This window comes from Gymnodraco acuticeps, unplaced genomic scaffold (genome assembly GCF_902827175.1).
Source record: "Gymnodraco acuticeps unplaced genomic scaffold, fGymAcu1.1, whole genome shotgun sequence".
NCBI lineage: Eukaryota > Metazoa > Chordata > Actinopteri > Perciformes > Bathydraconidae > Gymnodraco > Gymnodraco acuticeps.
Genome location: NW_022989890.1, coordinates 1167142 through 1180807, shown reverse-complemented (window position 1 = coordinate 1180807; position 13666 = coordinate 1167142). Strand labels below are relative to the sequence as shown.

The 13666-nt window shown below is 42.6% G+C and overlaps 1 protein-coding gene across 1 annotated transcript in view; it reads right to left on the bottom strand.

Annotated features, from left to right (window-relative positions):
• Positions 1-525: 525 nt before the first annotated feature.
• The window catches only part of ephb4a (eph receptor B4a), a 42685-nt gene continuing 29544 nt past the window's right edge, over positions 526-13666 (bottom strand). Inside the window, exons 6-17 of the mRNA XM_034200569.1 lie at positions 13251-13586; positions 13049-13173; positions 11994-12159; positions 11659-11758; positions 9877-9941; positions 9615-9728; positions 8981-9228; positions 7878-8093; positions 5771-5920; positions 3837-4030; positions 3227-3385; positions 526-2685 (exon numbers count right to left, since the gene is read on the bottom strand). Coding sequence (XP_034056460.1) covers positions 2577-2685; positions 3227-3385; positions 3837-4030; positions 5771-5920; positions 7878-8093; positions 8981-9228; positions 9615-9728; positions 9877-9941; positions 11659-11758; positions 11994-12159; positions 13049-13173; positions 13251-13586 — 1982 coding nt within the window. The 3' untranslated portion in view covers positions 526-2576. The remainder of the gene's footprint in view (positions 2686-3226; positions 3386-3836; positions 4031-5770; positions 5921-7877; positions 8094-8980; positions 9229-9614; positions 9729-9876; positions 9942-11658; positions 11759-11993; positions 12160-13048; positions 13174-13250; positions 13587-13666) is intronic.

Genomic DNA, 13666 nt, shown 5'->3' with positions numbered 1-13666 from the left:
GCCCTGGAGGGGTGAAGTCTCTCCAGAGGAACAGAAGGCAAGAGCAAAGCAGCGAAATGTAGACTCAACGCTGGCTCACGCAGTCTCCCGTTTCCCTCTCATTATAAAAAAACGGGGCGATGGGATAGATGAGAGGCATTTTTGGAAAACATTCCCCCATTACACTCGCATATTTCTGCTGTGATCTTACACAGATCAGAAGAGGCATTATCTAAGCAAAGATGAAAAACAAAATAACAATTTGTTTGCTTAACATCTGTGAGCAAAGAAAGCATAGTCAATAAGAGAATAAAAGGTTCAAACTAATCGACTAATGTCGGCAAAGGTGGAGCGGCTTTGCTTTGATATGAGACACAAGTCATCAGGCGAATGATAAGGCTTTTCACTTTCCTATCAGATAGCAACTTCCTTTGACGTCCAGCAGATGACGTCCACATGTATTAATACAGATGTCACGCTCCAGTTGACGGGAGAATTACTGATGTATATCTGCAGAGGCCGAGTTAATAATCAGAGGAATGAGGCTGGATGGTAAACACTGGTGTGTATCTTTATTATGAATACTGAATACAGATTAGCCTACACACAGGACAGTAATCAAAACATACTTTTATCTATTCATTATTACAAAGTTGGTTTTATTGAGATCTTCAATATGAAGATCACATTTCCCATAATCCTAAAAGGATTCTCTCAAACTCTTGCGTGACAATACCAGTTTTTTGATTAAGGCTCAATATACACATTGGTTAAGAGTCGATGATTTTATCCTATCACCCACATTGGACATTTTGAAGTGATAACACAAACAGTACTACTCAGCATGTGGCTTTTACACATCGTTTGGTGTGTATTTAGCAGACTTCAATTTATGTTAAACATCAGATTTGAATGGATTTTAAAATGTGTGTATATTGCACATTAAACCTCTTGAAACCCTAGATAATTATAGAAATAGAAAGTCCAATGAAGAAGGAAACCCAAATCGCCCTCACTTAAAATGACCAAATCATGAAGAAGAAATTATATTTTATAAAAGTGCTCTATGGCACCAAGGTTAAATCACTTAGAAAAGCAATCATGGTATTTTGTATCACACTGTTAAAACCTAATTTTCCAGATTTAGTGCAGAAAAGGATGCCAGACCTTAATGTCAAAAGACTGGTATTATCCTCGGAGAGATGCAAAGTCTGAGCAATACATTGACATTTTGAACTCCTGTCTGTTATTCCTCTTCATCAAACACTTGTAATATTGTGTCGGATAATCAAAAAGCAGCGCAACAATATTATTAGCATTCCACCTTGAAACCAATGGAAACGACTGGCTGCAAGATGGCATGTTAGCTTTGTAATGTGCTTTATGCTAAATGCTTAACAATGTTTGCTGACCACACAACCAGCATCTAATGAAAGAAAATAATACACTTAACATGTGGGGGTGTGCTAACCAAACAGCAGTGGTGTTAGCATTCCCCTCTGAAACCAATGGATACCGCAAGCTAGCACGTTAGCTTAGCTGGTAGATGTGCTTTTCTTTTGTGCTAAATTTTAGGAAACATATTTTGTGTAGCTTTGAGGCAAAAGGCAGGAACATTTGCAAAATACTTAACTTCAAAATGTCAAAGTAACCCTTTGAGGTGCATTTTAATGAGACAAGAATCACCCATGAGAGACTTCTGCTTTATAAAAATTGGCATTTAAGTCCACAAAGACGACTGAATGGCACCGGTAGATGGAGAATACAGAGGAAGAGAATTAAAGATGCACCATTTATATCAACAAAAACTTGTTTAAGCCAGACAGCTTCCATGGTAAATGTCTACAAAGAAAACCAGCTCTTCAGTGTTCTCTGGTCTCTGAGTGCACACTTGTTCAGTCTGATTACAATAAAACAGAGCTGCCCGAAACACAGGCAATAGATATAACCAACCGCACTCCAAGAGAATTACATGGAGTTACAGATTCACTCTGAAACGACAAAAGTGCTGATGTGTCTCTCTGCCCCGTGAAGAAGAAGACGTCTGATTAGGACGAGTACAGCGCTCTCCAAAGTTTGCATTACACATCACACCTGAGTAAAGAGGAGGTAATGTTGAAGTCAAAGAGCAACAGAGAAGTACAATCCACAGTTAAAATGTTCTTGATGTGAAAAACGTCTATGTTGTAACGTAATCCAGATGGATTAAATGGCAAGACACCCAGGGTGAAAGCAGTTCTCATTCATGATTACACAACGATATGGGCTTTTTTTTGTGTCTCCTTTCGTGAAGTGATTTTTTTCTCAGAACAACAAACCAGTCAACTGACATAATACTACAGAAACTGTGAATTCTGATCATATTCTCCTCTTGGTGTAGCACGTTTAAAAATGTCAGTCAGGTCTGCACGACGTTGACTGTCCAAACGTCACTGTGTCCGACAACGTGATCACAAAGTCATTTTTAGTGTTTTTTTCCCCTGGTCATTATAAAATTCTGCCAGTTTCCCTTGGAGTCCGTGTTCAGAGAGGGAGCAGAGTGCTCTCGGTACATGGCTGCACCGGTGGGTTGGAGTCCAGGCTAGACAACAGGTGAGCTAAAAGGTCACGGTTGCAGTGCTCTTGTTCCGAAAGGTCAGTGTCTGGATGCTGGAGAGTATTTTCCTCTGGTGTCCGGCCAAAGTCACTCCCATGTGCAGCAGATCCCTGAAAAACACAAATTAGACGGTCAGAAATAAAATTCAAAAGCTATTCAATGGAATTTTTGATTCTTTTTTAAATATGATTTACTAAGAAATACAGAGATATAACATAATTGTAGCTGTCGATGTCGAGACAATTAGGCGACCAATCAATTAGTTGTTAGACAGAAAAATTATTTCCAACGATTTTAGTAAACGGTTTATCGTTTAAGTCATTTTTCATTCAAAAATATCTCCCAAATTGGTCGTTTCCTTATTTCACTGTTTTAATATAACATTAAACCAAATATCTTTGGGTTTTGGACAGAAAAAATATGACATTTAAAGACATCATCTTTGACTGCTGGGACAATGAAAGTAATAGCTATTTGCCATTTTAAAAAAAAGTTTTCGAGAGGTAATTAAGTCTGTTTAGGAACTACCAACACTAAAGGCTAAGGGGCTAACATCCCAACCTAGTACCATGAGAGTTTGCAATGAAATGTGAAAATGTTCCTCTAGAGATAAGCATCAGTTCGGAAAAGGAGACAGGAGACAGTACTGACTCTGTGCTGATCTGGGCCAACTGGTCCACCGAGTTGAAGCCGGCCTGCAGGAAGCTGTCTTCGTAGCGCTCCATCTTGATGGCCCTCAGCCATTCCCCCACAGAGGCGCAGGCTGAGAGGGATAAAGGTGCTCGCTGGTCCAGCAGGGGGTAAGACAGCCTGCGGGACAGAGGGGAATAACAATGAAATCATTTACACACACCGTCACCAAAACAGCCGCGAGGAGCTTATATATATATATACCCTGCAGCAACATTCCAGGCGACAGGCAAAGGTATAATCTTAGGCTGAGTGACTGACGGGGACAAACAATGGGATTTGTCAGGGGTGGAGTGTCCTCGTCTGTATGCAACCAGCTGACAGGCAGAAAGTGGAGGAAGGGAAATGGACACAGCAAGAGGCTGACAGGTCCCAGCAGGACATGAAGGTGGTACATAAGACCGGGCAGCAGGGGGGTAATGTCTGTCCTGGGAATGTTAAATGCCTTAACTACAGAAAGGGACATCATGAAATGACTGACATGCTTCCTTTTCTTAAGCTGTTGATTTGCTGTCATTCTAACCCCATCAGGCAGGTTTTCTGTCAATCACCCAAACACAGCGTCACTCACCCTGCTCCCTCTTGAGCCACTATTTTCAGCGAGGCCGGGTTTCGGATCAGTTTGTCCAGAGCGCTGACGAGGTCTGCGAAGCGAGGGCGCGCCGAGCGGTCCTTCTGCCAGCAGTCCAGCATCAGCTGGTGCAGGTGGGTCGGGCAGTCAGGTGGGGGGGGCAGTCGGTAGTCCTGCTCTATGGCATTGATAACCTGATTGGTGGAAAAGGTAACACTATTAAACCAATGCAAAAAGGGTATTTCAATAAGGCTTGATATGCATTGAGGGTACAGACAGGAAGAAATAATAAACAATAAGAAGGAAAAAGATAGGAAATCCATTGTACGAGTTTTTCTTGGTAATCTTATAGTTACGCTATGATTCAAACACTTATCCTTTATTTAACCAGGTAAAAGTCTCATTGAGATTCAAATCTCTTTTTCAAGAGCGACCTGGCCAAGAGGTTACAACAAATGGACACAAAACAATACAGGCAGACGAATACAAATGAAATGGCACATTAACCAGTCAATATGCAAATAAAAGAAACTATTATAAACATTTAAAAACTGGCACCATTTTAAAACGACTTCAATTATGGGATATAAGAGCAATCACATCGACCAATGGTTTCTTGTTTTCTGTCCTTTAAGACCCCGGCCACACGAGGACGAAAACGGCTAAACGCATAGGATTAACGCAAACGCAATCGCAAACAAGCTTCCGTCCACACGCAATATTCACCGGATAGTGTCTGTCCACACGAGACAGCTCCGTTTAGCTCCAACTGCTGGAGAAGCTGCAGTACATATGCAGGAGCCTGTACGTGGCGCTGTAACTTCCTCCACAAAAGCAGCGAAGAAGCATGGTTGTCATGGTTGCCCTTCTGTTTATTCTCCGCGGTGGGGGCCGAGGGAACCGGGCAGAGTTTTTCGCCAGTCAACGTGTATTAAAGTTGAAACCTTCCGACACAATTATAAAAGTGCCGGTCAAAGGTCTTCTTTGTTATTTATTGAGCTTTAAAACAAATGAATAACGACTCTATATAATATAATAATAAAAATACACGGAGCCTCTCTTTTTCCTCCCTCTCTTCGGACAGCGTCAGTGTCTGTCTCATGCAGCAGCTGATCCAGTAATGAGTGACCCGGCCGACAGTAAAAATAAACATATTTATAACTAGTTTAGGTAGTTTGAGAGGTGTCTCCGTCCTGTCAGATTAGACTTCACTCGCGTTTATGTCCATATCGAGAAAAAGATAAATAATCTGAATTCAGTGTGCAGTTTACTTTGACGCGGGGGTGAGCAGCAGAGGTGGGGAGAGGCGGGGCTATTGCGCAATCATTATCAGAAAATGATCGCTGAAGCTGCAGTACATATCCACAAAAGCAGCGAGTAAGATCCCCCCCGGATGTGTAAGTCTGCTGTAGATGTTGCACAAAGAACTGTAGCATGGTCAGTAGCGTCCGGAGCACGCTAGCAACTCTGCGATCCGCCATTGTTGTTGTTGTTGGTGGCGAAACACATCAGCAATGGCGCGGAGTACGCGGAGGTGAGCAGCAGAGGTGGGGAGAGGCGGGGCTATTGCGCAATCATTATCAGAAAATGTTCGTATAGGGCGTACACACGGAGCCGTTGGACCCCCCAGAGCGTTGCGTATGCCGTTCTATCCACCTTGGGACCCGTTATCGTTTCCTCAGTTGTTTAGTGCCGTATGCGGTCGTCCTCGTGTGGCCGAATGGTCTATATGACACTAAACAGTAACGCAAACGGCCGTTTTTGTCCTCGTGTGGCTGCAGCCTAAGATGGACTTGAATTCCCCCATAGTGATCAAATCTGACAGTTTCAGCTCCTTCTGTACATTATTCGAAGCACTTCAAATTATTTATTTTCATGTTGCAAATTCTCAGCTTCAAAACCTAGAAATTCCTAGTGAATGGCTGTTTACTCACATCCTGGTTGCTCATGTCCCAGTACGGCCTCTCTCCAAAAGACATGACCTCCCACATGACGATGCCATAGCTCCACACATCTGAGGCCGAGGTAAACTTTCTGAAGGCGATGGCCTCGGGTGCTGTCCAGCGAATCGGGATCTTACCTCCCTGCACAGAAAATAAAAACAGTCAGCACTGCAGAAGTTCCAATAAACACGAGCAGACAGGGCTCTCCCAAGCGAAGGCAAGAGTGAAATAATAACTTCTAGTTAATGAGGCAAAATAATGAACTTTGACAGCTGTGATATAATATTTCAACAAATATACAGTGTGTGAGCAAATTACATTAAACTCTAACGCAGCATTCACACGGCAGCGTCCGTTGAAGCTTGCCGTCGGGCGTGTCTGAAGCTCGACCAACAACCAATCACATGAATCTCCAGCCCCGGACACACAAGTACGCGGTTTGATTGGCTAGAGCTTGTACTGGCATATGATTTGATTGGCTGACGCTTCCGTCGAAGCTTGAAGAGTTGAACTTTTCTCAACTTTTGAAGCGAGCAACGGAGGCAAAGTGAAGCGACAGAACCACAATGCAGTTCGGCAAAGCGTGACGTCACCCCATTCAAAGTGAATGGGAAGCTGCGTTGAAGCTTCAACGCACGCAGCCGTGTGGACGGGCCGTAAGTCTTGAGATTTTTAAGGTGCTGGGCTTAAAGAAACAGGCGCTTAAACAGAGCATTTCAGACAGAGGATAATATGTGACCTGCTCTATTGAAATCAGTCGCATTGACACGAAGACACATTTAGAGTTGTATACACTGTTGGAAAGAGGAGATTCCTAGCGTTCTAATGATATCAGGATTGTTTTTGTTCTCCAAATATTAAGCAAAACATGTCACATTATATAATGACTATCACCGAGTCATCATTTTGAGAAAAAGGCCTTCAAAGTTTCCTCCTCTCTGGAATCCATCGATCTGATTGATTATTAGCAAATGATGAAAGTAGTACGGAGGGAAAATATTTTCGTTTGGATTACTGGTCTGGGGGAAGCTCGCGAGTGTGTGTGTGTGTGTGTGTATGTTTGTGTATTTTTGCATTTGTGTGTATTGTGTTTGTTTCCCGGGGAAAACACTCACGAGAAACACCGGCTGTTGTTATGCCTGCTGTACTCCGTTCTCCGCTTGTAATTATGCCGTTACAAGCTTCAAAGTTGTATTTATCATCTGAATTTGCCGAAACAAGTTTAATATTTTGAAAGCCAAGACTTTGTTTAATTTAAATCAGATGAAAACAAACTGTAACAGACCCTGCCGTGTTATCTATGATTACTATACGCCTTACATTCATAATGTCAGCCGGAGGGAGGGGGAGCGGCGCTGCGGAACAGCAGAGTGGCGAGTGAGAGCTGTCATCTTCCCTTTACAAGCTTCAAACATTTATTTATCGTGTGATTTTGGAAATAAAAGGTTTCATATTCTGAAAGCCAAGACTTTGTTTATTTAAAATCAAACAAAACACCCGAACCCCGAAAAACTATTTTTTTACGCAAATCCACGTTTATTTTTGAAATGAACCGTTGCGACTTCCGACTGATTTCGATAGAGCGGGTTACAAATGAGGATAAAGTGTGTTATTTTAACATTAAAGCAGGTAAACATCTTCTAGTGTATACCCAAAATGCAAATATGAACCTGAAGATTAGCATCATATGTCCCCTTTAAAGTTAAAACTCTTATTGAATTTATTTTTTAAAAGCCTGAAATCTGCTTGTCTAATCAGTTTCCTAGTTACCAATTCTAAGGAAAACTTCTGTTATCAATGCTGAGCCAATGCTCGTGAAAGGAATGGAAACTGGATTCGCCTTAGTCAAACATTGACATTTATTGAAAGTATATTACGGCCGGAGAATTCACAAGGTATATGCACAACTTATTTGTGGGACACCAGGCAAACTCTGAAGACAAAGGAGCCAGGAATTGAATGTTGAATTGAATGTTGTTGGAAGATTACAGAATGTCTTTTTCTAGATGAAATATTGCGAGTATGATTTGATACAGAAATCTTTAAATGACAGGTGTATATACTGTGAAATTGAATCGTTTCTGAGGCGTGATCTCACCAGAGAGCTGGTGTAGGTGGGGTCGGAGGAATTCTCCTGCAGGAAGCGCGACAAGCCGAAGTCAGACACCTTGCACACCAGGTTACTGTTGATCAGGATGTTGCGGGCAGCCAGGTCCCGGTGGACGTAGCTCATCTCTGCCAGGTACTTCATGCCGGAGGCGATGCCACGCAGCATTCCCACCAGCTGGATGGGAGTGAACTGGCTGTCATTCAGCTGCAGAGAAGAGGAACAGTTCAGTTGGAGAAGCACTGAAATGGCCGGGTCACAGCTTGGGTTTTTGTTAGAAAAATATCACTCGTCACCGGCTTGAGCTTCAATAATCAGGATACATGTATTTATTATCCTTGCAAGAATGGAAGTAGTCATCACATACAGAGCATGTGGTACAACTAGTTGAACAGTGTCCTTCACATGCTTATTTACACGAGAGGTGTTACATAGTCACAAGATGGAGGAATACCGGTTCAAAGCCATGTACAATGTTTAGTTTAGATTAGCTAAAACCCAAGTAAGAAATTATCATGATTGTCAAAAGAGCCATGTTCAGCTGGAATTCTTTACCGGTCTATATCATTCAGGAAAAATCTCAAGTACATTTCAAAAGGTTGCAAAGAAATTATCTCAGTATTATAAAGTAAAATTGAACTGTGCCTGTGGGTATGTATGTCAATTATGTACAATTATTTATATTTTTTTGTTTGGCCTTATGATGGCTAAAATTGGATCACCATTATAGTTTTCACTTCATATACAGCAGCACTGTAAATTGCATGAAATTATGAGCTGTTTTGTTTTATGTATGTTTATGTATGATTTGTGTGTGTGAGGACCCCAGGAGGAATAGCCAATGCTCATGCTAGTGCTAATGGGGATCCTACTAAAGAATAAGAATATGTCTATCTCCATAGAGGCTGAATCATCATGTTAATCGTTGTCACATAGCTATCGTATGTCTAAAAAGGTGTGTCCTGAAGCTCTTCCAGGTAATCATACATCCTATTACGTACACAGCTATGGTTGGGCCTTTGATATCATGTGCTACTCTGATATTGAAAGAGTGCATTCAGTATTTTCACAACAGTTTTCTTTACAACACTCACCCGCAGGAAAGAGTCCAGTGCTCCGTTCTCCATGAACTCTGTGAGGATCATGACGGGGCAGCTTGCCGTGATGATGCCCTCCAGGTGGATGATGTTGGGGTGCTGGAACTGACCCATGATGGACGCTTCAGACAGGAAGTCCCGCCTCTGCTTGTCAGTGAAGCCCCCTTTTAGTGTTTTAATGGCTACATAGTTTTCTTTTTTCCCCGGGACCTTCAGCCGCCCTCGACACACCTCTCCAAACTCTCCTGCAGCGCAGACACATAAACACACATTAGGGCTGTTCTCTCTGAGAGGTGTTTACCACATTAGGAGGACAACAATAAGCAAAGCTAAACTCGCCCGCAGCTAGTGGTGCTCTTTGTTTGAATAAGGGCTGGTAGTATGGTCACATATTTCTCGGGTAATTGATTCATTTAGGAGTCCATATTGAATTTTGGCAAATAAAGAAAGTAGCGACAAATGGTTTTAAATGTCACAGAATTAATTTAACTGAGTAAATTCAATATATTCTTCTTAATGATCTCATTTCAAAAGAGGACCGGCTTAAAAATTCTGAGTCTGCAGAAAGAGTTCACATGTACAAAGTTTACATATTCGTGAATAATGGGAGAAGTATAATGCCGGGGCTTACCAGCACCGATAACCTCTTCGATCTTAACAAAGGAAACATCAATCTCCTTGGCAAATTCTCGCACGGCCTCATTAGGGTCCTCGTAGGTGAAGGGGTCGATATAAACCTTGACCCCTGCGAGAGAAAAGACAAACAGAGTCGTGGGAAAGGAAAAGAAGAAATGTTAGAATGCTATGAGCAGCAATCAGCTGCGTCACATTATAAAAAGATTTTCCTGACGTGAGTAAATTACATCTGAGCGCTTTGGTGTGTGTGTCCTTACCTTGGCCGATGAGGTACTGGCTGTTTTTGTCGCTCAGCTCTGGATCCTTTACTCGGCTGTGTCTGCTGCAGGTGGGAAGAGATCGAGATTAACAGAATAATTATTGAGAGAATTGGCAACACAATTTATCTGATGAAAAGTTTTGAAACTTCATGTTTTGCTAGTGATTTATCAGCCCAATGTTATGCATATTAACAACGTGCAATAACAGTAATAGGATGCTTCTGTGAATGAAATATAAACTTTTTAAAAACTCAAATTAGCCCGATAACAACACAATGGTTGAATACTTTTGTTTGATATTATTATATAACATTATATATTTAGTGTGTGGGAGAGAAACTCCCATTGGAGGGAATTTTGCCTTTGGAGACCATTTACATGCAAACAACCCTCTATAACACACTACAGGAAAGGTAATCCCCTAAAAAGCAAAAAAGGGCCTCTTTAAGATACAATAAGATAACATCGAAACAGAATTTAAAATAAAATACTGTACAATGGAATAAAACACTGCTTACACTACATCATTCTGTAATGCACGCAAGCAAAGCAAAATGTGAACATGTTTGTATCTCCTCAGAGAATATTCTGATACCTCAGCCCCATGCACTGACAGGTCAGAGGTCAGCTCAGCTATAGAGTAACACCCTGCAGCCAACAGAGATAGTGTGTCTCTGTTCCAAAAACACCTCCTTCATTTTGTGGGGGGGTTTATATAAAAACTCTGCCTGTTGGCCTCAGCGGTCCCAAACGAACATCACAGGGCGGCTCGTGGTGCTGGTGAATACCTGAGCCGACCTCTATGGTTCCACTCTCTGACTCGAGCCGCTCCATTATAATTCAGCTGGCGAAACTCATCCCTGTTAAGACTGTAACAAGCCTGTAGCTACTGGGGCTCGCCTTCCTCCATTTCTCTCCTGCTTCCCACCTCATAAGCCTAAAATAGCAGTAAATGCACCACCCTCGTTAGTGGCAGATCTGGGCCTCTGCCACTGGTTTGTGTGTGTGTGTGTGTATGTGTGTGTGTGTGTGTCTGTATGTGTGTGTGTGTCACAAGGTCACAGCTATTGTTCTCCTGTCCTGTGGAAACAGGGTTGGGACGCCTGCATCCTGTCTCCCTGCCCTCTACCACACACACACACACACACACACACACACACACACACACACACACACACACACACACACACACCACAACACACACACACCACAACACAACACACACACACACACACACACAACACACACACACACACACACACACACACACACACACACACACACACTACACACACACACACACACACACACACACACACACACACACACACACACACACACACACACACACACACACACATCACACACACACACACACACACACACACACACACACACACACACACACACACACACACACACACACACACACACACACAGCATCAAGCACTATTTACCCAAACAATGAAGCCTAAGGAAAGTGTTCTAATGAGCAGGATAACTTTTAGCTGTGTAAGCGAAAGGCATCAAGATCGTTGCTTTGTGTGTGAACTGCCTCACACACACACACAAAGATGGTGTGGGTAACAGAGTGCAAATCCACTGTTGATAAGATATGACTTTATAAACAAAAGAACAAAGTGGTGCTAGACTGTAAAATTGGGGTCACTGTTGTTATTACTTTACAATTTCCCCTTTTTTTGCCCGTTTCCTGTTATTCTGTCAGCGTTTTCCCATCACATACATATCTCTTTCTCTGCCTCTTTCCCTCGTTCTCACCGTATGCAGTAGGCGGCCACTAAGACGAAAGTGACAAGCAGCAACATCCCGACAGCGATAAGGATGCCAGGTACTAGGAACTGGGCGGCAGAGTCGTGACCTGAGGGAGTGAAGAGAGAGACTTAGAGGAGTGTAAGACAGAAATCTCGACAGGAGGTTTTACATTGGGAGTAGAGAAAAGGACAGAACATGACAGGAATTTATAATATTAAAGATGCAAGGACACTTACTCAACTCAAGGGCACAGCAACACATGCATTTAACAATTTTTTTTACAGGGAGCTCTGAAGAACCCTCGAGAAGGAATTGAAAAATGTGTGAATATGCAAACTTACTATCAGGCAGTGTGCGGAAGAAGGCTGCAGGACTGAAGCTGCCGTAACCGCCCATGGTGCGCACCCGAACCTGAATCTCGTACTGGGTCGCCCTGCGCAGGTCCGTCAGCACCGCCTGGTTCTTGTTGCTCTCTGTGTAGTGGCACTGGTCCTCACTACGTCGCTCCTATCATAGGAAAACAGGGAGAGTTAACAGGACTGAAAGTGAATTAGGGAGGAATTGACAGCCCAGAAACAAAACACAGAGAGACTCGGTCATCTAGAGGAATTTAGATATCCAATCTTTCATTTACTAAAGCATATAAGGGCCAAGTATGAAGAAAAGATAGGGAGAATGATTCAAGTATTAAGTATAAATATTTAGAATAAAGCTGAACTTTCAGTAAATGGGAAAGGTTAGTAGGTTGATTCATTTTTAATTATTTTTAAATATATGACATTCATTGACTTAATTCTTGAAATGCAAAACCATCTTCATCCAAATCTTTTTATCCTTCATGCCTTGCCCTAATACTTAATTAAACACTTATAAATACATATATATATAATATATAAGTTAAGTCAAATTGACTCAAACTTGTTCAATCCAATTGCAGTTTAAACATCTTTATACAATGTAAATTCTATCTAAAGTGTCTCTTGTCTTGGCTGTACGAGCTTCTGAATCAGGTTCCCCTGTGTTTTGGTCAGAGCAAAAACACAAACACACACGTATGTCATGTAAACACACGTGTGTACTGTATACTGCCTCCACAGTTGTTACATGCAACACTAAAGGGTAAGGTGGAATTGTCTTAAGCTGATTTACTGCAATTGATATCAATAAAACTGTCAATTATCTGGGTCATTGTTTGTCTAGACAACACACAAACAATTTGGGTTTCATTAGACTTGACCTGCATGTCTTAGGATTTCTGAGGACATCCATATTAGCACGCTATCCTATCTACATTTCTTTGCAAAACATTGTGTGATTTTTTATATTCTGAGCCGTAGTACACCTGAGGATAAAATCATTAAAATGCAGACCGTGGAGGGGTATTGTCAGGGCTCACCTTCTCACAGTAGCGGACCTGATACTGCAGGATGGTGTAGTGTAGCTGAGCGGAGACTGACCAGTGCAGAGTCAGGCTGCTCTCTGTGGAGTCACTCTTCCGAATCACAGACACCAGCGACGGCACTGCACAGATGGAAGAAGAAATATAAATACCAGGTGAAATTCCGACTATTTATACCTTTCAGCTTCACCTCCCTTACCGTTGTGGCTGGTGGTGATATTGACACTTCCACTGGCAGGGTCCTTGCCGCTGACATGAGACACCCCGTTGAGAGACTGCACTGTGAAGGAGTACGTGGTTTGAGGCAGCAGGCCCCACACCTCCACCCTGCGACCCAGCAGGCCCTGCTGCTCGGGCCGGTAGCTGACGCTGTCCCCGCAGGACAGGCAGGGGCCCTTAGGGGACCTGCAGAAGGAGCATCTGATGGCGTAGCTCAGGTCTGTTCTGCCGCCGTTGTCCAGAGGCTCATTCCACTTCAGGCTGAGCGTGGTGTCGTTGATCTGGGAGAGGACGGTGCGCGGAGCTGAGGGAGGTCCTGCAGTGACAAAGAAATGGATAAGATTAACTGCTTTGGAATTTCAGATTTTGTAAATACTGCAAATCATTCAAATAAGA